This window comes from Callorhinus ursinus, unplaced genomic scaffold, assembly GCF_003265705.2.
Source record: "Callorhinus ursinus isolate GAN/ISIS: 27379988/994484 unplaced genomic scaffold, GSC_fseal_2.0 scaffold8, whole genome shotgun sequence".
Taxonomy (NCBI): Eukaryota; Metazoa; Chordata; class Mammalia; order Carnivora; family Otariidae; genus Callorhinus; species Callorhinus ursinus.
In genome coordinates, this window is record NW_027397070.1 from 71,110,380 (window position 1) to 71,136,781 (window position 26,402).

General features: G+C 57.3%; 2 protein-coding genes across 6 annotated transcripts in view; one reads left to right on the top strand and one right to left on the bottom strand.

The window, feature by feature from the left end:
* The window catches only part of CDC42BPB (CDC42 binding protein kinase beta), a 99,621-nt gene extending 97,031 nt beyond the window's left edge, over positions 1–2,590 (bottom strand). For 2 of the 4 annotated variants that reach the window (XR_003207583.2, XM_025869316.2), the window contains exon 1: positions 1,997–2,588. Coding sequence is in view for 3 of the 4 variants with exons in the window: in XM_025869316.2 (XP_025725101.1) it covers positions 1,997–2,171 (175 nt within the window). In the remaining variant the exon portion in view is untranslated. Of the gene's footprint in view, positions 1–1,996 lie in introns of all 4 variants that reach the window. The other 2 variants (XM_073895912.1, XM_073895913.1) reach the window with 2 other exon arrangements.
* An 18,159-nt stretch (positions 2,591–20,749) lies between these two features.
* LBHD2 (LBH domain containing 2) lies at positions 20,750–25,794 on the top strand. 2 transcript variants are annotated; one of them, XM_073894895.1, is made up of 4 exons: positions 20,750–20,836; positions 22,512–22,593; positions 24,222–24,378; positions 25,458–25,794. In XM_073894895.1, exons 2-4 carry the CDS (start codon positions 22,525–22,527, stop codon positions 25,547–25,549), a joined length of 318 nt encoding a protein of 105 aa, XP_073750996.1. In that variant the 5' UTR covers positions 20,750–20,836; positions 22,512–22,524; the 3' UTR covers positions 25,550–25,794. The 2 variants fall into 2 exon arrangements, with proteins under 2 accessions (XP_073750996.1, XP_073750997.1); XM_073894896.1 differs by having other exon boundaries at positions 20,807–20,836; positions 22,473–22,593.
* The last annotated feature ends 608 nt before the right edge of the window (positions 25,795–26,402 follow it).

The following is a 26,402-nucleotide window of genomic DNA, read 5'->3' on the forward strand; positions in this document are numbered from 1 at the left end:
CATGATCCCGGGGTCCTGGGATCGAGCCCCACATCGGGCTCCCTGCTCAGCCGGAAGCCTGCTTCCCCTCTCCCACTCCCCCTGCTTGTGTTCCTTCTCTTGCTGTCTCTCTGTCAAATAAATAAATAAAATCTAAAAAAAAATAATAATAATTCTAAGTGATAGCACACAGCTTCTGTTTCGATCTGGAAAGATCTAATCTCTTAAAATAAGACCTCCACACATGCTGAGAGGAGCTTGCTTCAGTAAAGCCCACCAGGTCACAGAGTGGTCGGTACAGTCCACCAGGGATGGAACTAGGCGAGAACCACCCACATACAGGGTGTCTGGCTCTCAGACTTCACCCCACAGAGGCACAACTCAGTTCCCAGGCCAGAGGCCAGATGGACCACACCTCACCACTACAACCCTCCCTCCGCTTCTCCTTTCAGTCACACTCCTACCCACACACTGTGCACCAAGTTGAACCTGATTGTGGAACTGTCTGGATTTCAACATCAAATGCCCAGAAAGGAAAGGCAAATACAACATTCAGAAGGCTCAGATGTAACAAGCACCAAAGACCTCACTTTCAAAGCAACTGTGAAAGTGAGTTAATTATTTGGTTGAAAATCACGTCACCGATAAAGGACCCTAGAAAGTGAACGCTCTCATTTTACGGATATTGTATGTAACCAAGCATGGTGGTCCTCACCGAAATAAAGCATAATGGGCTGTCCTGGGGCTCTGGGCCTCCTTTCTCCTGCGGCTCTCACAAAACATCATTTTGCTAAAGAGCAAAAAACAAACCCTCTAAAGAGTATCTCAACTTAAGTTTTAATTAGTAAACAAAACCCCAAATTCCAGTTCCCATTTTGGCAGAGTAGGAGGCCTCACTCAGACTACATTCGTTTCTTCGTGTAAATATCATCTTTATCAGCCCCAGATTAGAAATTACTGGTTCAAACTGCACAGTCCTAGCCCGATGACGCAAGTGACCCAAGTGACCCAAGTGACCCAAGGATAGGATTTTCTTCGGTTTGGCCTGAACATAAGCCCTGCATGTTCCTACTAGGTCGTTCCAGGTGAGTCTGAGGGTCTTGACAGGATGCCCACGTTTATTAGAAACGAATCGAAACGGTTTCACTTTACACCTGTAGCTGTCTCCGGGACTCTAATCATCCAATGGCTTAATCAAACTCTTGTCCTAATAAAGCAAAATAGGTTAGTTGATGAATGACTAGAGCGCTACAGATCCCTGAATAAACTGGAGTAGGCATGCAAAGATCACACGAGGAAAGTTTTTAAACGCCTCCCCTATACTGACAGTTCAGCTGCCCCCAACATGTTACGAGGATCTAGCGCAATTACAACGAAAAGAACCAATCTGCTCTTGCAAAATAAGGCTTTTAACCTGAAAACTCCCTTGGAGGTGCTCCAGTAAAGGGTGTTCAAGCCCTGGACATCCAGGGGATGCAGCAGGCTGTCGCCTAGGAGGCAGCGATAGAACCGGGCTCCCCGGAAATGCACACGCAGACAGGGGGCCCACCGGGCGGTGGAGAACGGAGATGTAAAAATCGCACGCGGCTGCCCCCACAAGCCAGCAGGGCATGCGGGGGGGCCTCGACGCTGACTCTGGACCCCAGGGCGAGGGGCAGGAGCGGGGGTGGGGGCGGATTTCCCGGGGAGTGCTGCAGGAAATGATATCCAGACTCGGGAGGGTGGATCTAGGAAGCGGCCCGGGCGATGGCCGGCGGCGGGGAGTGGGGGTGGGAACGGAGGATGTGGCTCCCAGGAGCAGGATGAGGGGGCGGGACGGCCGAACGCGGACGCGCCAGGGCCGAGGAGGAGGGCAGGGAGGGACCGAGAGCCGCGAAGGGACCAGGGCGCAAGGAGCGGCCCGAGAGGAAGGGGGCGGCGGGTCTGGGGACAGGAGGCGCGGAAGGCTGCGGGCCGGCGGGAGGAGCGCCGGGGGCGGAGGGGCGGAGGGGCAGGCCGGCGCCCCGCGCGCACTTACCCCACTCGAGGAACTCGGCCACATACTTGTCGCGGCGCAGGGCCGAGTGGCTGCACTCGGTGTACAGGCAGACGAGCACGTCGAGCAGCGTCTCCACGCTCAGGGCGCTCTCGTTGCGCCAGGGCCCGTCCAGGAGCAGCTGCTCCAGCTTCTTGAGCCGCACCTTGGCCGACATGGTGCCGCGCGGCCCGCTCCCAACGCGCCGGACTCTCGCCGCCCGCTCGGCCAGTCCGTCAGGGCGAGCCCTCGGGGGCCCGGCGGCCGCGAGCCCCGGCAGCTGCGGCGCCTCGTCGCCGCCCCGTCCGCGTCGTCGCGCTCCGGCCTAGGCCGACATCTTGGGCTCGGTCCCGGCGGCGCAGCGTCTGGGGCGCCGGGCCCCGCGGGTCCATGGGCCGGTCTCCTCCCCTCGGCGCCGCCGCCCGCCCCGCCCGGCGCGGCCCGCCCTCGCCTCGCCTCGCTCCGCCGCCCGCCGCGCGCCCTTCAGCCCCGCCCGCGGCCGCGCCCTCCCCGCCTTCGCCGCCAGCCGTCGACCCGGAGCGGCGCTGAGCCGAGCGTAGCGCAAGCCCGGCCGGCGCCCGAGCCCCGACCCCAGCCCCGACCCGGCGGCCCAGCCCCGCGGCCCGCAGCCAACCAGGGCGCGGCCAGCGCGGGCGCAGCCAACCACCGCGGGGCCGGCCGCCGCCGCGCTGACCTCAGCGCGCCGCCCCGCCCCTGCGCTCCCGGCTCCCGGCTCCCGGCGGGATGGGACCTCGCCGCTTGCCGTAGGGAGTCCGGGATGCTGGGAAGGCCAGGAGCCGGGGGCGGGGCGAGCGCGCGGTCAGTGTGCCGCCGAGATTGCGCGTCCGCGCGTGCGCAAAGGGCGCCCGGGCGGCGTGCGTGAGCGCCTCGCGGACCAGCTCTGGGTGTGCCGAGTCCGTGCTCGCGCACAGGCACACCTCGGGACTCGAGGGGAAGTAGCCCCTCCCCTTGCTTGCCGGGGGGCTTCGGCGGCGTGACCCGTTGGTTTAAAACCAGGGCGCTTCCAAGCCCAGAGCAGCCTTGGAAAGCGAGGCCCTGCCGGACTTGCACGGGAGCCCGAGGCCCGGACTGGGCACAGGCCGCTGCAGAGCGGCGACCCAGCGGGCCACCCAGGCCCTCGTGAATTCGGCGTGCCCCGCAGTGGGCACTTCAGATTCTGCTGTGCAGCTCACTCCAACCGCAAACAAATGTCTTAGGGTGGGATTTTGGTAGGCAGCGGCCGGCTGTCTCCAGGCTGGGTTTGTCCAGCGAGTCCCTGCTTTAGTGAGACTATTGGTTTGTTTGGGTGGCGGGGTCAGGAGGGTGATGGGGAACACCCCCACCCAAACAGACCCTTGGCGTCAGGAGAGCAGGGGCCGCCTGGAGCTCGTGGGGTGTCACTGACGCCACGCGGGTGGCTGAGAGCTGGGCGGGAAGGGTGCAGGGCCTGGGGAAGCCTAACCGGAGGAAGAGGTTGGGGTGGGGGCTTCAGTGGATCCGGGGCAAGGAGGCAGAGCGGATAGAGATTTGCAGACGGAAAACTAAAGGAGCCTGTGGCAAAACTAATGTGTGGAAACAAATCAGAATAGTAGCTACCTCTGTGGAGGAAGTATTGACTGGAAACGGGTAGGAGGGAGTCTTCCTGGCTGCTGGAAGTGGTGTATAATTTTATTTGGGTGGTGGTTATGCAGGAGTACATGTAGGTAACATCCTTCAAACTACTCTGTGTATGTTACACCTTAATTTTTAAAAGGTGGGCAAAAACAATCTTGGTGTTAGAGATCAGAGTAGAGGTTACTTTGGGGGGGAATTATGAACTGGGGGCTAGGAACATTCTGTATCTTGACCAGACCCTCCTGTAGCATGGATCTGTACATACATATTTTTTAATCAAACTGTACTCTAAATATCTGTGCACTTTATATGTATGATACCTCAACTTTAAGAGGGAGGAGGTGGGGCTGAGCAGACCACCTGGCTCAAAACCAGAGATTTCCCACTGGTTTTAGGATAAAGACCAAATTCTCTACCTTGGCTTTTAAGTAGGGTGTTGAGATGCCAGAATTTGTCTGGGACGGTCCCCATTCATTGCCTTTGTCGCAGTGGAAGTACAACAATGTCCATCCTCCCAGTGCCCCCACTTGGACGATATATTCTCTCGTCTCCAAACCCAGCAGGCTCAGCCAGGCCCTGCTCCACCCTCCAGCCCTGATCTTACTCTCTTCAGTCTCTGACTCCAGTCTCACCTCCTTGCTGCACCTCGACTGTTTCTGCTTCCTCCTGCCTTGGCCTTTGCACTTGCCAAGACCTCCCCGCTTGGATGCCCTTCCCTGACCACCTTCGCTTTGTCCGCTCAACCCATAGCTCTTAGAGCATTGCCTTTCAGGCCAGCCTTGTGTGACTCGCTGGGCTGAGTCAGACCCCAGTTCACCCTATAGTCTCCCTCAGTACTTGGCACCTTGGGTACCAATGGGTCTTGCCCACTACTCTGAAAACTAGAAATCTTCCTGTGCCTCAGTCCCAGGTATAAAAAGAGAGTAACTGTAAGACCCACCCTGTATTTCAGTGAGTTTCTGAAAGGACTAAATGAGTCAACACCCACTGAGAGCACTCTGAATGGTGCCTGGCTCCTAGTAAATGCTCACATCGGTAGCTGGTATGCATTACAATTGCTGTTTCAGGAACTAGGGACTCTGTGACCAGCTGATGGATTGAGTGGTCTTGGGTCTTCCAGGCCAGGGAATCCCGGTGTCTTCAGGCACCCATGAAGTTCCTCCGTGTATGTCTTAATCACTTCAGGGCGCTATAACAAAATTCCGTAGACTAAGTGGCTTATAGACAAATTTATTTCTCATGGTTCTGGAGGCTAGAAGTTCAAGATCAGGGTGCCAGCACGGTCAGGTTCTGAGTGAGGGCCCCATTCCTGTTTATAGAGGGCTGTCTTGCTGTATTCTCACATGGTGGAAAGAGGTAGTTCTTTGCCCTTCTACGGGGCAGTAATCCCATTAATGAGGACTCAACCCTCAAGACCTAATCACCTCCCTAAGGCCCCACCTCCTAATATATCCCATTGGGGGTTAGGATTTCAGCATATGAGTTTTGGGGACATGTTCTGTCTGTAGCAGTATCCTTACAATAAACTCCTGCTTGGGCTCCTGTGGGTTTCTGGTCTGTGCAGCACAGCAAGTCAGGCTAAGCAGAGCATTATGCCCAAAACCCAGCAACATGCACAGCTTATTTTAAGTTCAAGCTGAAGTGTCTCAGTTCAGAAATCAGAATGCCCAGGCCTGCAGAATGACACCTTGGAACTTGATTTAACTTAATATCTTCCCCTCGCACCCAGCTCGGGGGGCATGAGATAAGCACTGGGGACAGGGGCTGTGCTTGGTGCCTTCCTTGCTGCTTCCTGAGCCTCAGCTAGCCTGGCCCTGCTTCCGCCCACCTGGGGCTACTACCAGGGAGGAGGGAAGCTACAGTCTCACCTCTGGTCTGGCAGGGCATAAGCTGACCCCCCCCTACACCTGGGGATAGTCACAGGCTCCCTGCTCCCTCTCCTGAGCAGTGTGTCACTTTCCTGGGTGGGTGTTTACCTGGTGGCTGCAGGGGATCCTCTGCCCCTCTATGAGGACCACTAGACAGGACCTAAGATGACCCATCCCTGTGACTCCTATCTGTCCACAGGAAACACTCTTGCATCCCTTGCTCTGACAAATGCTCAAGAGCAAGCAGGTCCCAGCACTGCAGCACACTCTACCCCCAAAGCAGCTCATGAGCCCTCCTTTCGTAGCTGGGAGTCCATCCCCAGTCCACAATGCCCCCAAATGGAGGGCCACATCTTAAGTTCTCTGAGGAATCCCTGGGAAGCCACCCTCACCTAGGTTTCAGGTAAAAGAAGGCGTGCCCCATGCTCCACGCCCCAGCAGGACCACATCATCAGATACTCACACCTTTTATTCCAGGGTGTGGGACAGGTTTCCCTGCATTTCCATTGACAGGCTACATATGGTAATCTTACACCTCGTTTGAGAATTCTACATTTGTTGTTTCTTGACACCCCCAACCAAATTTCAGCTTACTGTTCTGATAAATTTATTACATGTACACTGGACAAAGGGTCACTGTTCCTTTGCTGGGCAGTTCTTGGGTTTCTCTGCCTGCCACCCCCTCTAAACCTGCACCTCGCACAGAGAAAGGACCCTGAAGATCTGCAGAGTGGGTACCCAGCAGCATATCAACTAGCACTAGTGGGGGACAACTTCCCAAGGCTACAGAAAGAACCATTCAAGAAAATTAGAGAAAACAGTGCCTGGTACTCACACAGATTGAGAATAGTATTGTTTTCCACCAGCCAGACTAGAAAAACTCACAGTTCACCAGCATTGGGTAGAATTCTTGAGAAGGTTGTGCCTTGGAAATGGGAATTAGTTCCAGATCTGCCTAAGATCATATAAATAAGACCCCAAAGTATCAAAGTGATTTGAAGAAATTTAACCACATCCCAGAACAAAGCTCAAGAAATTTTATAGGAACACAAAAATATCCAGCACCCAAAAAGATAAAATCACACTATCTGGCATCTAATCAAAGATGACCAAACATTCAGACAGACAAGAAAACACAACCCATATTGAGAATAACCAATTAAATAAACCAACCCAGAACTTACACAATGTTAGAATTAGCAGAGAGGGACATTAAAACAGTTATTATAACCATATTCCATATGTTTAAAAAAAGTTAATAAAACCACAAAAGACATTTTTTAAAAACCCTAATAGAACTTTTAGGGATGAAAACTACAGTTTCTCGAAAACATACGGTATGGGATTAACGGCAAATTAGACATTATATAGGAAAAGGTTAGCGAATTTGAAGGCATAATAACAGAAGTTATTTAAAATAAAAGTGAGAAAAAAATTAGGAAAACAAACAGCATGAGTGAACTGTGGGACAATGTCCAGTGACCCAATATATGGATAACTGGGGTCCTGAAGGAGAAGACCAAGAAAGAGGAGGGACAGAAAAAATATTTAAAGAAACAATGGCTTAATATATGTTAATAAAAAATGGCTTAAAATTTTCCAAATTCAATGAAAACTATAAACTCACAAAGCCAAGGATTTCAATGAGCCCCAGGCACAAGAAACATGGGGGAAAGAACTAAGGCCACACCATAATTGAATTCCTCAAACTCAGTTATTAAAAAAAGAAACAGGGAAAAAAGACACATAACAAGCAGAAGAACAAAATAAAGATGACATCAAATTTCTCTTTTTTTAAAGATTTATTTATTTATTTATTTGAGAGAGAGACAGATAGTGGAAGGAGGGAGAGGCAGCGGGAGCGGGAGAGAGAAACTCAAACAGACTCCATGCTGAGAGCAAAGCCTGATGCGGGGCTTGATCTCCCGACCCTGAGATCACAACCCAAGCTGAAACCAAGACTCAGATGCCCAACCAACTGTGCCACCCAGGCGCCCTGGATGACATCAAATTTCTTATTGGAAATTACATAAATGAGAAGACATTGGAACAGCATCTTTAAAAGTATTGAAAAAAAAAATCCTGCCAGCCTAGAATTCTATACCGAGCAAAAATAACTTTCCAAAAATGAAGGTGAAAATAAAAATGTTTTCAGACATAAGAAGGCCCACCATGAAGACAGAGGCACAGTGCCTGACTGGCCTTGTTGGATTTTATAGACACATTTATTGCTAGGGCGAGCTTCTCTGACTCATTGCTGGGTGCCCTCCAAGACTGCCAATTTTGAGTGGAACCCAGAGCACAAATGAGCTTTCCAGCAGGTCCAGGCTTTGGTGCAAGCTACCCTGCCACCTGAGCGCTATGACCCAGCCAGACCCTCTGTTGTGAGTGTGTCGGAGACTCTTGGCGGGGAAGTCCCAATAGGAAAATCCCTGTGTATACACACAGGGTTTTGGAGTAAGGCCATGTCTTCTTCTGCTGAAAGCTCTTCTGCAGTTCAAAGACAGCTCCTAGCTTGCTGCTGGACCTTAGCAGAGACTTAACACCCGGCCATGGACACCAAGAAACTATGCAACCCAAGCTGTCCGTTACAAAATAGATAGTATCTTATCCACGAAATCATAAAACTGTATGTGCATGCAGCAATCGATTATAAGATGAGACTGAGCCCAAGCAGACCTGGGAGGAACGAGTAAACTTCATGAGTAAGTAGGTGGCTTAGCCTCCATGGTGTCTGTTCCTACTCTTTTACCAACTCTTCTGAACCCATGGCTACACCCTCATGGGAAGGGCTGTGACCCATCAAAAAAGGATTGAGAAGGTGGGGCCTGATTTAAAGATTGGTCAGCCTGGAGCTAGCCAGAGGAGGGTGGCTGCCGCTTTGCAGACACGCTCAGGAGAAACCCTGAAAGGCACTGGTGAAGGAAAATTCCCCAGGAGGCAAAACTTCTAGGTTGATCCACAGGCAGTGGCTAGTGGGTTGGCTCACCAATCAGAAACTTGGAAAAAATAAACCTTTTTCTAGGAGCTATGGGGGAAATGCAAGCGGATGGGTCACTCAGGATGGGCACAGAATGCTCATCAAAGGGCATCTACTGTGGAGGAGGCTCTTGTGGGTCAAGTGGACCCATTGTGAGGATAACGGCCTCTTTTCTCAACAGGCCCGTGTACTAGTGGCCGAGGAGGCAGGCATGGGGGCTATGCAGGGGCTCATCCACATGGACTTCCCTCACTGAAGCTGACTTGGCTCCCATTACAGCTGAGTGCCCACCTTGTCAACATTAGGGCCCCACAGCGAGCTCCTATTATGGTGCCATTCCCCCGGGGGACGGGCAGTTGCCTAGATGCCAGGTTGGTGATGCTGGACCCCTTCCATCATGAAAAGGGCAGTGGTTGGTCCTTGCATACTTCAGGTCAGTACTCGCCTTTCCTGCCACGTCACTTCTGCCAGCACCACCATTTGTAGACTTGGAGAATGTTTTATTTATCCATCACCAAGGCAACTCCAGCATCGCCTTAGACTGAAGGCCTCATTTTCTGGTGAAGGAAGCACAGCAGGCAGACAGCCCATGTCCATGAAATTCCCTGGACTTACCATGTGCCCCGACACCCCAAAGGAGGTGCTTCAGAGAATAGTAGAATGGTCTGCAGAAGACTAGTTATGGTGCTGGAGGAGAGCCAACACCCCGGTCCCGGCGGTCCAGACTGTGGTGTGTGCCTCGACCCGCAAGGCAAGATATAGTGCCATCCCTCCACCGCCCAAATGCGCGGGTGCGGGAGCCATGCAGTGGAGGTGGGACTGTTCCTTCTCGCTATAACACCGCATAACACACTGGAAGAATTTCTGCTTTCCTTCCTGTGACCTTGGGCTGGTGTCCAAGAGAGGAATGCCTTCATCAGGAAACAGTCATGCTTCCAGTGCACTAAAGCTGAGGCTGCCCCTGCCCCCCACCAGCTATTTCTGGTTCCTCATGCCACAGAACCAGCAGGCAGAGAAGCGAGCACTGTGGGCCTGGGACACTGAACCCAAGCATTAGAGACTTTGCATTGGTTCTATGCACGGGGCTGGGGCAGGGGATGACGTCTGGAGCCCAGAGGTTTCACTGTGGTGATTAACGATTCTTCCTGGGATAGGGAAGGGAGCTCATTCATGACAGGCCCATAAAGGACTCAGGTCCTGAAGGAACAAACGTCTGGGTCACCCCACCAAGACGAGCAAACAGTGCGCTGCTGAGGAGCCTGCAGAGAGGGCGGGATGGGGGTTGGTGGCTGAGGAGCGTGCCTCGTAGCAGGTGCTCCTGCAAACAGACCTCATGGGGACTGTCTTCTGCTTGCCCGTCTTCCCCCCCCCATCCCCCCCACCCCTTCTGTGATGAGGCCTGGCATCTTAGGCTCAGGATGGCACACTCCGGGGTGGCATCGCCCAGGATGATCAGTCGAGGACACATTTCCCGCATAGGACCCGGGCGGATGCTAAAGGACACAAGGGTGGTCAGCGTGCCTCTGCCTCTCAGGTGCCCTCTGCCCCTCTCTGCCTGCTTTGCGCCCCAATGGGCTGCACCTATAGGATGGGGAGCTCGGGGCAGAGTCAGACGGCTATCTACCCCCCTCCTCCCCCTTCCCTGTGACTACAGCCACAGCCTGCCTGGGGCCCCTCTCCTTGAAGCAGCTGCCCCCAAGTTCCAGCCACCCCTCCTTCCTGCTGCCCCTGGAGAACCCAGGGTACTAAAAGCTCTCAGCCACTGCCAGCCCTGGGAGGTTGCCCACACTTCCCGAGAGCCCCACACCCTGCCCACACCTTGGTAAATAGGCCACCTTTTGTGCTGTCCTTGATTTCCTGCTTTCACGGGCCCCTGCTGGGACTCTGACAGAGGCAGTCATATGTACCAGTAATATTCATTATCAGTTACCTGCAATTAAATAATGAAAACCTGAACTTCCAACCCTAGACACATAGATCCATAATGGTCCATGTAGTCATTAAAAAAATTATGGGGATCGGGGCGCCTGGGTGGCTCAGTCGGTTAAGCGGCTGCCTTTGGCTCAGGTCATGGTCCCAGGGTCCTGGGATCGAGCCCTGCATCGGGCTCCCTGCTCGGCGGGAAGCCTGCTTCTCCCCCTACCTCTGCTTGCCACTCCACCTGCTTGGGCTCTCCCTCTCTCTTATCTCTCCCTCTCTCTATCTCTATCAAATAAATAAATAAAATCTTAAAAAAAAATTACGGGGATCCATTCATTCAACCAACCCAAAGCTGCTGAAGGCCTGCCACGTGCCAGCACCAGCCCTGGGTACTGAGGGTACAGCCGTGTCCCAGATGGATGCTGGAACGTCCACTCTAGTCCGGGGACAGACCACAGACCAGGGCACAGAGAGAGAGAGAATCTTGGAGAGTGGCCAGGGCCTCGAGGAAAGCAGACTCGGCAACGTGATGGAGAAGGAGGGGGTACCTGCATTACAGAGATGGGGGACCCAGGGAGGCCTCTGCCCCGTGGTGCCACTGCAGCTAAGACATGAGCAGGAAAGAAGAAGCCATGTGAGGCTCTCCAGGCACAGAATGGGAACCGAAGGTGGCCAGCACGAGACGGCAGGGAGGGGGCAGGCCAGACATGCATGGGTGGGCCCTGGCCGATGCAACTTTCTGCAATGGCCCCACTTTCCCTGCCAGTTGCCGCCTGGGTCCTGCGGCCATGGTGACCCTGGTGGCGGTTCCTGAGGTTTCCTGCCACCCAAGTCTCTGGGCTGTGGCTCTTCCGGAAGGGTGTTTGTCCTCCTGCTCAACCTCCCAGCTGACAACATGGAGGACTTTGAAGATCAGGGGCATGAGCCAGTACCTTGCCAGGATCAGACACAAAGAAAGTACCCACGGAGACGTGTGTGCATGAAGGAAGGAGGCTGGGAGCCCAGGGAGGGTGGCAGGGATGGAGGGAGGGAAGGCTAGACAGTCCTCTCTCGAGCGTGCTGCTTCTTGTCTCCTTGGCATCTTGACATAGACCGGACTGTGAGTTTGCAAGCCTTGCTCTCCTAATACCCCCATGCATGTCCTTGCCTGAGATGCCCCATTGCCTCCAGGAATGTTCCCGGCATCCCAAAGCACTGAACCCAGCAGTGCCCAGCAGCTGCCCATGCAGGATGCTCTGCAGGCTGAGTGAGAGGACCAGACCAGAAGCAGCAGGCTGACTCTGTGACCCCCAGCTCCTCATCTGAAAGGGACATGGAGTCCCCGCATTGCAGAGGCTGCAAGACTTCAGAGGTCATGGCCATAGCCTGCAGTCCCACTGGGCACCTTCTATGCAAAAGTCCTGCGGTGGTACTTACAGATAGTGGCTGCTGACGGCAACGATGCTGGAAGGCGAGACAAGGTGGTGATCGAGACAGCATGCACTACCGCCTCCCTGCCCTGCTGGCCTCCCTACCTGGCAGTCTCCCCCGCCCTCTGCCATGGCCAGAGGCATCTTCCCAAAGGCTGGCTCTGACCACATCTCTCCTGCTCAGAAGCCTTCCATGGCTCCCCACTGTCTCAGGGATACATGGGGCCCTCTGGAGCCTCCAATCTAGGATTTCTGTTCCAGAGCCTACAGCAATGCAGAAAGAACCACTCACTGCCTGGAAGGAGCACGTATGCAGGCCGGACCAGGGAGTCAGGGAGGAGGCATCCAGAGTGCACGCGTGTTGGGGGCAGCTTGGGGGAGGACACCAAGGCTTCGCCACAAAACCTGAAAACACTCCAAGTGCTCTGTGCATGGCTTTGCAGACCAACCCGCTGAGAACTCAGTGAGGCAGGGACAGGAACGGCCCCCTGCTTCAGAAGAGGAAACCGAGGCTCGGGGAAGTGAAGCAGCTGCTGGGAAATAGCGGGCCTGCTTCTGAGCTGGCCCTGGCCCACCACGCTGCCTTCCCCAAAGTAGCAAGGCCCTCCTTCTAGACCTTCTAAACCAGGCTGGTGTCCCCTCCTGGGAAAAAAGAATAACCCAGAGACTTCTATCTGTCGAGCACTTTCCACGCAGCCTCTTGCTTGTCTGCGCTCGGTCTTGTTCTCCTCCTCGCTAATGTTTGAGGAAACTGAGGCTCTGAGTGGCCAAGAGACCCACCCAGGGGCACCCGGCCGAGTCAGAACTTCCTCTAAGTCTGTGTGGCCAGCAGAGGCCTGAGTGTTGCCCCTGAGCACAGAGATGTCCCCAGGCTGCAAGGCTGACATGTCCTGCCTGGAATGTGGACCGTGGAGGCCTAGGAGGGTCAGACTGAGGCTATTCCTGTCCTTCTGCCACCCCTTCCACCTTGTGGTTCTCAAAGTGCGGCCCCCAGACCCAACTAGCTGCATCGCCCCCTGGGAACTTGTTAGAAATGCACGTCAGACTCACTGACCCAGAACCAGTGGAAGAGGGGCCTCCCCGTAATTCCGCCGCATGCTCAAGACTGAGAACCAGCCCAGGGGCTCTGGACTGATTCCGTTTCCTTCCAGGGCCTCTGTTCTGGGCCATGGTGGGCACGAACCGCCCCACCCCCCGGAACAGAGAGAGGGAACCCAGGGTGCGGTCACCTTCAGGGTGACACCTACTTGGGACACCCCCGTGGCCAGTCCCCTGCCTCACCTGACTGCGTCCAGCGGAAGAACGAAACCCATTAGCAAGTTACCCCTTACCTGCTGAATGGGTCTAATGCTCCCCACCTCGTGCGGATTAAGTGGGGGTAATGCGCGGGGTGGGCGGACAGGGCACTTCACAACTCCTTTATCCTCAGTAGCTCTCACCCGCCCCGCGCCCCTCGCCGAGCTCGGAGGACCAGCTCCCTAAATCGGCCGTCGAGACCCCCAGCGCGAGTCTCCCTGCGGACTGGGCGCGGGTCAGGGAGTCGGAGGCCGGGCCCCTCCCCGCAGGGCCCGCGGCCCGCACCGCCCCTCGCGCCGGTCCTTCCGGCCTTTCCCCTCCACGCGGAGCGCACGCCGCGGGGCGCAGGGTCGGGGGCCCTCTGCTCGCACTCACGAGGCGCGCCCGGGGCGGCAGCTGTCGCACTGCGCGTTCGGTGAATGGACGCGGGAGGAAACGGGGGCCCGCGCCGCCGCAGGACCCGCCGTGGGGGGAGGGGGCGGGGGGGGCCGGGACCGACTGGGGCTGCGGGGGCCGGGTTCGGGGGCGACGGGAGTACGGGAGTGCCCGCGCCTGGGCGTGCGTTCTCCTCCGCTGCTCCCCGCTCAGGGGCCGGCAGGATCGGGGGGTGCCAGGTCCCATCACTCAGCCTGCTCGGCCTCCAGGCCTTGAACCCCGCAGGCGGGGCTGGGAGGAAGAGCCGTCCTCTCCCCCCCCCACACACACACCCCCACCCCCGCGCCGTTTGGCTCCGGTCCGGCCTGTCCCCGGGCCCGCGGTCACGGCTTTGCCCCCCAGCGCGCAGAGGGTTCACGTGGGGGCTTTTAGAGCCCAGCCTCCGCCGGCCCGAAGAATCGATTAACGGGAGGCTGCCGGGGAGTGGGCAGTTTCTGAGCGGTCCCAGGGCCTACAACCCCGCCACCACCCCCACCCCCACCCCCGGGGTCTGCAGGGACTCTGCGCCCCCGGGGCGTGGAGAGAGGGACGACTCCAGGGCTCGCCTGCGGCCCCTGGTCTTGGAAGGCAGGAGGGGCCGGGAAGACAGAGTCCCACGCTCAATTCTGCGTGGTGAGCCCTGCGGCAAGCCCCCTCCCTCTCGGCGTCTGCGTCTGAGCCCGTACCTGTTCCCAGGGCTACGGTGAGAGCTGGCGGACCGACCGGATTGGCCGCGTCCCAACTGGGGTGTGGCCAGTGGTAAGTGGAGGTACCGCGAGAGGTGTGCCTCCCCACCTCCCCGCGCCCCAGTACCCCAGTAAGCCAGAGCGGCAGCCCAGCGAGGCGGTGAGCAGTCTCGTGTGCCCCCTCCAAATCCCAGCCTTGCCTTGCACTCAGCTCTGTGGCCCTGGGCAGGTTTCTCAGCCTCTCTGTGCCTTTGTCTCCTCCATAGAATGGGATAATAAAATACCCTCCCTCTAGGGTGTCCATGATTAAATGAGCCAGGCAAAGCCCCCAGGCAGGGCCTGGTACACAGGAGGTGCTGCTAGAATTCCGGTGTATCCACCCCAGAACCGTGCTACGCTATACGAACGTCTGTGTGCATTAAAGGGGCACCTATTTTAAACTTTACGTGTCTTACACAAAGGTGGCTCATGGCAGGCACTGCTCATTTACCAAGGCTTCCTGGAGAAGGGTCTGTCACCACCTCTGTGAACAGGAGCTGTGGCTTAGTGGGGTGGGGATGGGTGGCCATATGTGGTGAGACCTGGGATCTCTGAGGATGGCCAGCCGGGTCCTGCCCTTTGCTTCTGGCAGTGGGTAGACCTCTGAAGGTTCTAGACATTAAAACTCTGACACCCCACCCCCACCCCACCACCAGGTATCCTGCCCACCCTCACCTTCTGGGGGTGGGTTGGGGTGAGGCAGCTGGAAGGACTGGCGACAGCACTGTCCCCAGTGGTGGGTGGGCCCAGAGTGGGGTGGGGCCAGTGCCCTGCTAGCAGGACGCGGGTGGGATGACGTCTGCCCCGGTGACCTCGGCGGGCAGCGTGACCTTGGACAGCTCTCTTCCATCCCCGTTGCCTGGGTCAGCTTTGCAGTGGGACCAGCCTCAGGTCCCGGCAGCAGCCCTACTGTGGCCTGCCCTGGTCGTAGTCCCCACACTTGGGCTGCCTCTCTCGCTTCCATCCCCACCTGTCCAATGTCACCTGTCCTTCAGGCCCGAAATCAAGCACCGTCACCTCCTCTCAGGCCACCCGCTACAGACCTCGGATGGGCCCGCGGAGTCAAGCTGCCTGCGCGGGGGACCAGCGGGCTCCCCGGCCTGTGAAATGGGGAGCAAGCCCCTTCCTCCGCCAGTGCGCAGGGGGTTGTGCTGTGCGGGGCGCCCGCCAGGGAGCCTGGACGGCTTTGCCTCCCGTTCTCCCGCGACCCCCTCCTTTCGAGCCCCAGTTTTTCCTGATGTGCCAGGGGTAGAGGCTGCGGGCGGCGGCGCTGAGTGGGGAAGGAACGTCAACCGGATCCCCCCTGGCTCCGGCGACGGGAATCTGCACCCGTCCCCGCGGGGAGGAAGGGAGGGCCCGAGGCTTGGAGAAACTGAGACCAGGAGACAGACTCTGAGCCACCTGGTCCGAGGGGAGAGCGGGGCATCGGACAGCGCCCGTCTGAGGGCAGCGAAGCCCCCAGGCGGGTCGTCCGTGCAGCTGTCTTTCCCTCTTTCGTGGGGAGTGGGACGTGGGGAATGGGGCGGAGGGATGGGGCGCCCCCAGGCTCTCTTGGTGCGCATGGCCGCCCCTTCGCCCACCATCGGGGAGGTCCCTGGACGTTGAGCGGTGTTTCCCAGGCTGGGAGGGGTGCTGGAGCGAAGCCCCGCGGCCCACCGGGAACGCCCACCCCAGCCTCCTGGAGCCCCGAAGGGATGGGCCTGGCAGCCCAAGTGACACCCAGCCTCATTCACCCCGACTCCCTCACACGCCCCAACCCCCCATGCTCAGTCCTGCGCAGTGCAGGTCAAGGGAGGGCGGTTCAGGTCTGGAGGACAGGCTCGCGTCTTTCTCCTATCCCTACTCCAGCCTCCCAGGGAGGACAGATTTTTTTCCCCCCTCCCCGCCCACCCCGCCCACCCCGCCCCTCTGCCCCAGGGCACACCTGCAGGCCTCAGGGATGCTGCGGTGGTGGCTGATGGCAACGCTGGAGGCTCCTGGGTCCTATAGACCCTGGGAAGGGTGCTTTGCACTGTGCCCACCCACCTGCTCACCCTTGCTTCCTGGGACTGCCTCTGTTGGTGTGATTCTCTTATTATGACATTTTAAAAACTCTGAAATCTGGGGCGCCTGGGTGGCTCAGTCGTTAAGCGTCTGCCTTAGGCTCAGGTCATAATCCCAGGGTCCTGGGATCGTGCCCACATTAGGCTCCCTGCTCAGTGGGAAGCCTGCTTTTCCCTCTCCCACTCCCTCTGCTTGTGTACCCCCCCGTCAAATAAATAAAATCTTAAAAAATAAAATAAAAGCTCTGAAATCTGATTATTTGCATTAGAGAGAAACGTCCTGAAACTTTGTGCAGTCAACCAATCTCGAGGGGCTGAAGATTTAGTGTTGGTGCCAGACAGGTGGAAATTTTATTGAGATGAGACGGTCAGTAGAAGGGGATGGAGGTTTTCTCCGGCCAGACCTTTCCTTAACCATCTCGGCCAATTCATCCCTTAGCCGGTCCTCTTCTCACCTGGGGTAATTTAGTCAGGACCCTTAGGACCAAGGGCGTCGAGGCTCAGTCCTGAACCTGCCTCTCGAGGATCAGCACGTGAGGACAAAGAACAGGCCGATGGTGCTCGTGTCCCACTTCAAAATATTAAATGTTTCAAATTAACACCCCAAAGCTGCTGTGTTGTCGCTACCCTGCGGCGGCCATCTGGGAGTCTGGGGTGTTTTACCCAAGAATGGCCGCAAGAGGGCGCGCAGAGCAAACCTTCCTGGACCAGAAACCAGGATTCCACCTGCCCTGGCTACCCCCAGCCCATGGGGGCAGGCTGCCCTCCACCCCCATTAAAGCTTTGGAGGGTGTGTGTGGTAAGGGGGTGGTTAAGGGCATAATTCTAGTCTCACCGCGGCCATCAGTGCGGGAACCTCAGAGATCGTTGGTCCTTACTCTTCACTTGGTCCACTCTATCCTCCTACTACGTCGGTAGGGACTACAGGTCCAGAAAGGGGCAGGGCCTCCCAAGGATACACAGCAAAGGTTGAGTGAGGCCAGGACACAAGGCTCCTGCTTCCAGATCTGCCCGTCTCCTGGTGGAGGCCGGGCAGGAGGAGGAGGAGCACCATCGGAGGCTAGAGGCAAAGATGGGCCCCAAGGCTGACTCTGCGGGCTCAGATATGGGCCTCCAGGCCTGTCCTTAAAGATACTCCCTGTCCCCAGCCCGCTGCTCCACCACCAGAGCCTTTGCCTCAAGGGCCTTGAGCACTTCCTGAGAAGCCTGTTAGCAGCAATCCCCAGGAGCCGTGAGGCCCTTGTCAGCTAACACCTTGGATGATAACCAACACCCTAGGTGACAGCTAGCACCCTCATTAACAAGTAGGAAGAGCAATTCCTGCCCCAAGTGGAAAGTGGCCTTTTGGGGGTTGGGGGGTGTAAATGGGAGCATGCCAACATATACTTTCCTGACACAGGGTGTCTAGGTGTAGGGATGGTACACTTGCAGGCACAGGCACCACTCTGGCATTGCTGTGTGACCCTAAGGCAGGCCCCTGTCCTTCTGGTTGCCTGGTTCAGGTACTCTTCAGTGGAGAAATGCATGTGGAACTTGCTTAGAACTTAGCTGACTGGGATACTTACCTGCCTAAAACCCTCCTAGAGCTCACTGTTGTCATCAGGGACCCATTATCAGGGATCTATCCCTTAGCCGGGTGTTCCTAGTCTTGCACGACCTCTGCCAACCTCTTTTTCCAGGCTTACCCCTCTTTACACCCACATCATCAGGTCTCCCAAACTGCAGCCTCCATGGCCAGATCAGGCCTCTGCCTATCTGCTGTGATGTCCGCTCCTGGCCCTCCCCCTGGGAAACTTGTGCACAGAGCTCTGGCTTCCCTATGGCCAGGAGAGGGAGGCACCAGGGTTTAGACACAACATATATTTTTACAATGACACTTCTCTGTCTGACTTGTCTCTCCTTTTTGGATCATCAGATTGTAAATTCATCAGACCATGAAATTGGATGGGCTCTTATTCATCTCGATGATCCTAGAACCCAGCACTAACGTTGAGTAATACGTGTTTCATATTAATATTTATTAATGCATGTTTAGTTTATGATTGAATGGGTGAAGGAATGGTGAGAAGATAGGTGGGTGAGTGAATGATTGGTATGGTTGGTAGAGAGAAGTGAAAAAAGTTAACTGACGTTTACGTGTATGGGTAACAAGGATATAGGGGTAACGGATGAATGCTGGGCAGAATGATGGACGGGTGAAATACTAGGTGAATGCATGGTTGGTAGGGGATGAATGACTGGATGGAGAGATGAATTAATGGATGAAAGATGGATGCAATGTAGAATGCGTGTGTGCGTGTGTGTGTGTGTGTGTGTGTGTGTGTGACGTGGATGAGTGTATAGATAATGGTTGGATAGGTATCGGAAGCATGGTAGCGGGAGGTACTAAATGGTGGATCGATGGAAGATGGTGAATGGTGGATGCATTTATGTAATGGTCATTGGTTAAGTAATGAGCAGATAACTAGACTATAGATTGATAAAAGGAGAGTGGATGGATGTGGACACTAAACTGATAGCCTGATGGATACTGAGAGAATCTACAGATAGAGGATGAATTACAGATAATAGGTGGTGGATGGTGGATGCTTGGTGGATGGATGCATCATGGAAGCATGGATGGATGGTGGATAAATAGTAAGTGGATGATTACGATGGGTCTATCCATAGAGAATGGATGGCTAGATGGCAGATAAATGTGAATGGATGTATGGTTGAGGATGTATGGATTGTGAATGATGTACAAGGGGTTGAATGGTGCATGAGTAGAGAAAAAGATGACAAATGAACGGTTGCTAGGTCAACGGGTAGTGGTTTGTGTGCTATGGGAGTACAGATGGAAGGTGGGTAATGAAAAGATAATGAATGGGTGGATTCTGAATGGATGGTTATGTGATGAATGGATGATAATTAAATGACAGACGGCTACATCTCAGAAAATGGAAGCATGAAAGGTGAAAAGTGAAGAAGATGGTGGAGAGTTGATGGACGGATGGTAGATGGTGAGTGGTGTATGGTAAATGCATTGTTTAGTGTATAAATGGAGGAAGATGGGTACATGGCAAGTGGATGGTGAATGAATAATGAAGATGGATATTAAATGGATAGTGAGTAACGGGTGGGAGCTGATGCACAGTTGATAAATGGACGGATCGTGGATGGATTGTAATGGTGGATGGAGTATGGCGGTTGAATGCTCACTGTTATCTCTCTATCTCCAGCCCCTAGAACAAAAGTTGGCACATAGAAGGCACGCAATAAATTTTTCTATAATGGATGAATATGGATGGATGGTAGAAGATACCTGAATGGGTTTTGGATGAATAGTGAATTATGGCTGGATGATGGATAGAGAATATTGTGAGATGGACAATGAATGGATAGGTATGTGGTGGATAGGGAAAAGAGTTGGGTGGATGGTAGATGGTTAGTGAATGGATGGATGGTGGGTCATAGTTCATAGAAATATGAATGGAGGAGTGATGGTGATTGGTAACTGAATTGTAGATGGGATGAATTGTGGCTGATCGTATAGATGGAGGCTAGTGGATGAGTAGGGGATAAATCCAGGTAAATGGGCAGTAGATAAATGATAGATTGATTAATGACAAGCAGACATATGGTAGATGGATAAATGAATGGTAGATGGATAGTGGTTTAATATTGATGGAAAGCTGTTAGACAGTGAATGATGCGTGGATAGGTGGTGGATGGATGGATGGTGAATTATTGTTGGACTGATGGGTATTTTTGTGGTGTATGGATGCTTAGTAAATAGTGGGTATGGGTGGCGAATGGATGGATGCATGGCTGAAATGAATACTGGTTGGATCATGGGTGGTGGTTGGGGTTGGAAGGTTAATGAATGTGGGATGGTGACTGGACGGTGATTGGTCGGTAGAGGATTCGTGGATAGGTGGTGCATGGTGCATAATGGTTGGAGGAGCGGATGCTGAGTGGTGGACTGTGGATGTTGGCTAGAAGCTGGATGTTAGATAAAGGATGGTGGGTGTTAGATGCTGGATGGTGGAAGGGTGGGGAATTATGTGGGCCAGAGGCCATGCACCTTGGCCTCAGGCATCAGGTCTGCACACCAGGCTGAATGAAACTGTCTCAGGACGCTTTCTTTCCTTTTTGGGAATGGGATTGGGGATGAAGATGAGCAGGAAGCAGGGCAGTAACACACCCTGCCCCCACCCTGTTGGCCAACCCAGTTGTTTTCCTTCTCTTCACTCCTTCAAATTGGAGGGTGTCCTCCTTCCTTGTATCTGGCCCCGCTGAAATCTGACCCCCACCCCAATTCCTGAACCTCGAACCTGAGGCTTGGGGTCTCAAGTGACTGGGATCAGGTTCTGGGGGATGCTGTTTTGTCAAAGGGAGGATGCGGCGGGGGTGCTACCTGGGAGCTGGGGCTGGGAGCGCGGAAGCGCCCCGGGGCCTGAGTGTGAATGAGGGGCCGGGAGCGCGCGTGTGGGCGGAGAGCGCGGGGGAGGGCGGGCGGCCGCCAGGGAGGGCGAACCCAGGCTCGCAGCTCCGAGCCGAGCCTGGCGACCCGAGAGCATCCAGCGCCGGAGGGTGAGTGTGAGCGAGGCGCAAGGGGCGCCCCTCCCCACGCTAGTCCCAGCCCTCGCCCCCGGTGCGCCCTGGCTGGGAGGGGAGGGAGGGGAGTTTGGGGGTTTCGAGTCGGAGCTGCCCCGGGGAAAGAGGAGCGAGTGGGGGCCGCGCTCAGCTGCCGGCTGCGGACGCCGGGCTTTGGGCGAGAGCAGTGCTCCTGGGGGCTGTGCACAGCCACACCTGGCCTGCCCCACCTGGGCGCCGGCGGAGGTGTGGGGAGTGGGAGTCCTTGAGGTGCGGATGCTGCCGCTCGCGCTGGACCCCGGCGCCGGACGGCGGGGAGGCAGCCCCTAAAGACTTGCTGGCTGCCTGCCTGGCCCCTGGCTCAGCCCAAGGGGACAGCTCTGTCATCGGCCTCTCTCATCTCTCCGCCACTCTCCCTCTATCTGCATGGTCCCTCTGGCTGTTTCCCTCTTCTCTCTCCAGTCCTGTCACCTCTGTTTTGTCTCTGGCCGGCTGGTTCTTCTGCTTTCCGCTCTTTCTCGAACCTGTGTGGATCTCTGAGTCCAGACTCTTGGTCTCTGCCCTGGCTGCGCCCGGCTCCAGCTGAGGTTCTGAGTCCTGGGATGGGATTCCAAGAGGGGCTCATGGGGAAGGACTGATGCGGGAGCATCGGCTGGGAGAGGGAGGCTAGGCACTCACTGTCTCCGGCTCTGGGATTGGGTGGAGGCATATGGCCCCCTCCCAGCCTTCCCTGGGTCTCAATAGGACCTGACCAAACAGCTGGGTGTTTGGTGAAAGAAAGCTCATATCCCAGAATAGCAACCCTCCCCCTCTGCTGGGTGCCCACAGGACCCCTCCCCCACAACCAGCAAGGCTTCACAGGCATTCCATCCCCCAGCTTGCTGCTCTCCCTCTGCCCCAGGTCCCTCCCAGCACTCCTGCCCCCTCGCCTGTGGCCCCCTGCAGCCTCCCAGCCAGACCCCTCCCCCATTTCTGCCTCTGGCCAAGTGCAGGTGGAGAGTCCAAGGCTGGTGCCTATGAGGCCCGCCAGGGTCTCTCTTCCCAAAACTCTTGCTGTGCCGTCTCTGGCTGGGCTCCTTTGCCCCTGTGCTGGCCCAAGTGGGCATGGCCAAGTGCAGGCAGGATGCCGGTTTCCCTTTGGCTGTGGGTGTCGAGGGCCTGGCCCAGAGTGGGTGTGGAGTGTCCGCTCTCAGAGAGGACGTGGCCACCTTTGCCTCTGGCTGACTTGAACCTGACCCCCGCTGCTCCCAGCCTCCTGGCTCAGAAACCCGTTTGGGTCCCCAGATGTCTTGCCCTCCCCTAGCTGTTCCCTGCCGCAGACATCTCTCCTCCCCACTGGCCTGGCTGCCTCCTGCTCAGCCCCCAGGCCTCACATCAGCTGACCGTCTTCAAGGAAGCCTTCGTGGGTCTCAAGGCTGAGTCAGCTTCTCCTGCTCTGCCCCTGCCCTTCTGCAACCCTGGGCACGGTGGGTGGTGCCTGTCCAGGGCCCCCCCAATGGTGGGTTTGGGCGGGGAGCAGGGGTGCAAGAGGTCCAGCTGAAGCAGGCGGCTGTGGGCCCCGGGTGGGGTGGGTGTAGGCTGGAGCAGTCGGAAGCTTCCAGGAGGAGAGTGGACTCCAGTATCTGTCCCACAGCAGACACCTCGTTTCTCCCCTTGTCTTCGTGCACCCCAGCAGTGGCAACAGCATGACTGCCCCCCAGCCTGCCATGCCAGAGCTAAGTCCAGCGGAGGAGACTGGAGGGCCAGCAGGAAAGGTATGCAGTTGGGGCCCTGGGGTGTGCCAGCCATGGGGGACAGGAGAAAGCCAGGCTCAAGCCCTGGCCCGCGATTTGAGGCATGCCTCAGTTTACCCATCTGTGTGAGAGAGGCGGTTGCTCCTCTCTAGAAGTCTGCTGCATAAAGCAATTGAAGGCCGAGCCTCCCTGGCTTCCTCAGCACCACTCCTGGACCTCGAGGACTCTAGGGTTTGCTCCCCAAAGCAGTTTGCTCTCTGCTGGGTGAGGCAATGCCAGAGTCCCCTGTCCTGGTCCCCTAGTTTTCGGGGGCTGTGTTAATGCAGCCAAAAAGTGAAGTCCTACGTGAGGGGTGCAGTCTTAATGTTCTGCGTTCTGGAGTTGGGACACTGTCATTGTGTTGGCACTGCGCGCGGGCAGTGGGGCTAGAGAAGGGGGCTGGCCCAGAGTCACACGGGGGCCAACCTCCCTGGCAGGACAGATGGACGCCAAGCCTTAGACCTCCAAGCACCGCTGGCTGGACCTCCCCCATCCCAGTGGCACACTCTGGGCCGAGGAGCGCCCCGGCTGGGGGTCAGCGGGCCTTCGCAGAGGAGGACAGGGAGGAGAACGGCAGGTGGGGAGGGATTCCAGGAGGACCCACAATGCTAGCAGGAGGAGCCGGGATGGCCCGGTCGCTGGGGCGTGGCCAGGTCCCTGCACTGCCGTTCCTCTGAGTCCACAGATGTCCCAGCCCCGTGGGGTCACCTGTGGTACCCGGCGGAAATGCCGATTCCTGGGCCCCACCGGAGAGTCTGGGCTCGAGCCCAGGAATGTGCATTTAAACACATGTTCAGATGGTCCTGCTGTGGGGGTTCCGAGCCATTTAGCAAAACCCTGCAGCTGTGTGCTTGCTTTTCCTCAAGGCGCTCACGCCATTGGGGGAGGGGGCCAGGCACCAAGCAGGTCTACATCAGAGAGTTGTGGGGTGGGGAGCTCCAGGAAGGGGGGCCTGCTGGGGCAGAGGGGCGGAGGGACGCGGGACAGTGCAGGCGTCAGCTGCTGTGGCGTCACTTGCAGCTCAGGCCCCTACCTCGGAAGGCCTTGGATGGGAGGCGGAGCTGCTGAGGGCACCAGGAGGGCTTGGGGAGGCAGCCCCCGCACACTCTTGTGGGCACCAAACAATGAGCCTAGAGCAAGCCCAGAGAGCCTCCGGTTGCCATGGTAACAGCTTCCCAGCTCCTCTGAGCTGGGGAGGAGACCAAGGTCCCAGCAGGGAAGACCCCAGGAAGGGGATGTGCAGGATACAGGAGGCAGCTGGGGATGCACAGAAGCCCTGGGCTCACTCACCCACAGTGTGGCCTTGGCCTCTCTGGCCTCAGGCTCCTGTCTGTGAAATGGGCCTAAGGGCTGAGCCCATTTGGTGCCCTTTGGTGCCCCAGGTGCTGAGTGCTCCAACCCCAGTGGTGCGATGGGGGAGGGGCCGGCACCTGCACCCGCCCCCGCCACACACACACACACACACACACACACACACACACACACACACGTGAAGCTTGGGCAGAGAGGGCCCCTGATCCTCCCAGTGAACAGAGTGCAGGACAGGTGTGGGAGGGAGCAGGGAGCCCAGGGCTCGGCATCACCCCGACCGCTGCCCACCCTCCCTGCAGACTGCGGCAGGTGCCCAGGAGAAGGGCCCTCGGCTGGGCCAGCGGCTGCCCTCAATTGTGGTGGAGTCCAGCGAGGTGGGTTCTGTGGAGAGTGGGGAGCTGCGTTGGCCCCCGGAGGGTGCCCTGAGGGCGTCCGCCAAGAGCCAGGTTGCTGCTGGTGAGTGAGGGGCTGTGGGGGTGCCAAGAGAAATGTCAGAAGCAGGGGCTCCTCCTGCCCGCTCCTGCAAGCAGGGCCCCCCACCCCTCCCGTGTGCCCATCCTCCGAGCCTCCGCGTGGGCGCCTGGGGGCCTGCTGGCCTTGACCCCCTCGCCGTCCAATGTCCCCTCCCACCTGCACACGGGGACAGCGTCCACTGTGGTGGCCCCAGGCCTGGCCCATGAGAGGTGCCCAGTAAGGGTCTGTTGGACCCGGGACTAAATGCTCCCACTCAGAGTTCCGGCTCTTCTCTCCCTCCTGATTCATTGCCTTAGAGACAAGTGTGGTTCAAAGGTGAGGGGGTGGGTGCTGAGCAGGCTTGACCCAGGTGCCCATGATGTGGGGAGATGTGCCAGCCCGGTAGCAGGCTCGCCTGCTGGCCATAGGTGCCTGGTCAAAGGCCAAGGGGCTGCCAGAGCCAAGGAAGCTTCTGGAAGGAGGAGGATGTGTGGGCAGGAGAGGGGTCTTCCAGGGGCCAGGTGTGAGGCATGGGAGAGACAGCAGGCTGGCCAATGGGGGCCTCTGTGGAGGGCACATGAGGGGTGAGCTGTGCCCTGGGAAGTTTCGTCCCCTGGGGAGTCTGTCTCTTGAAGAGGAAATGAATTTGGCCTCAGCTGGGGCCGCCTAGCACCCTCCTGCCCTCTCCCCCTCCTCAGATGTCGGCCCCCCAACAGCTTGGGCCCAGAAGGGGCCTGTCCGGGCCATAACCCCCACCTTTCCCCAAAGCCCCCTCAACCTCTGTCAGGTTCCATCCAGGGCCCAGAGCGGCACCAGGGACCACCCCTTGGGTACCCACTGGAACTTGGGCTCTGGGGAGGGTCTCCAGGTGGGCCCTGGACTTCCCCTCAATCTGCCACCTCCTTGCTCTGTTAGACGTGTCAGGGGAGGGAGTGCTCCTGCTCCCAGAGCCGGGCCTTGCCGGGCCATGCCTGCCCTGCCTGGCTGAAGCACCTCGCCCCCCCTCCCCCAGACCCTCCAACTCCTTGCAAGCCTATCAGAAATGCAGCCCCACCAACACGGAGGCCTTTATGTTTCTGCAGCCCCCTCACCTAGGGAAGCACCAGAGAAGGCTCCAGATGACGCCAGCAGTGAGCGGGCCAGCTGCAAGGACCAGGCTCCCCAAGCCCCCTAGGGAGGCGACAGGGGCATGGCCGGATTCTGCTGGGAGGGGGGGCCCTGCAGACCCTGCCCCTGCTCGCTGACAGCTGACAGGGCCTCAGCCCCGGGGTGGCTGGGCTGACGCTTGGAGCGGGGGGAGCGGAGCCACCTCCTCGGCCTCACGGGGTCTGGCCAGGACTGCAGGCCTGCCCTCTCCCATCCACAGCCCAGGTCTGGATCACGCCCTCCTTGTCCTGAGGTTTGAAGCAGAAATAAAGGCCCTTCCTGGTGGCTGGTGGGCATGTTTGCTAGGGACTCGAAGGGCTGGGGACAGTTTTGGTTTTGCCATGGCCTTCCAGACAAGGGCCGTGACTCGGAGCCCACGCTGACCAGGCCAGAGTGCCAAGTGAGGGACCACGCGGGTGTTCTGCACTGGGGGTGGGGTGGCTGGTGGGGCCGTCCAGGGGCCGTGGAGTTTGCTCCTCGGGCTCCCCTGCCCAGAGGCTTCTGCTCTGCTCGGCCTCAGCTGGGACCGCCCAAGGCAGGACCAGCTTCCTCCGGGTGGCCCTCCCACCTCTCCTTGGGGCCTCCAGCCCTGGCCGGACCCTGAGGGCAAGATCCCTTCCTCTCACACCCCTCCTCACTGGGTGCCTGGGGCACAGGAATGGTCCATGGGACGGGGTGTCCTATACCAGGCTGGATCTCATTAAATCCTTGCAAAAGTCCCACTTTGCAGATGAACAGCACTGACGTGTGAAAGAGGCACCCAAGGCTCGTCCTGGCCCCAGCTATGACGGGATCCCTGGGGCTGGGTGTGGAGGCCCCTCTTCCGGCCCACGTGAGGGTCCTGTCCCTCCATGGGGTCCAGCGACATTGTCTCTTGGCTC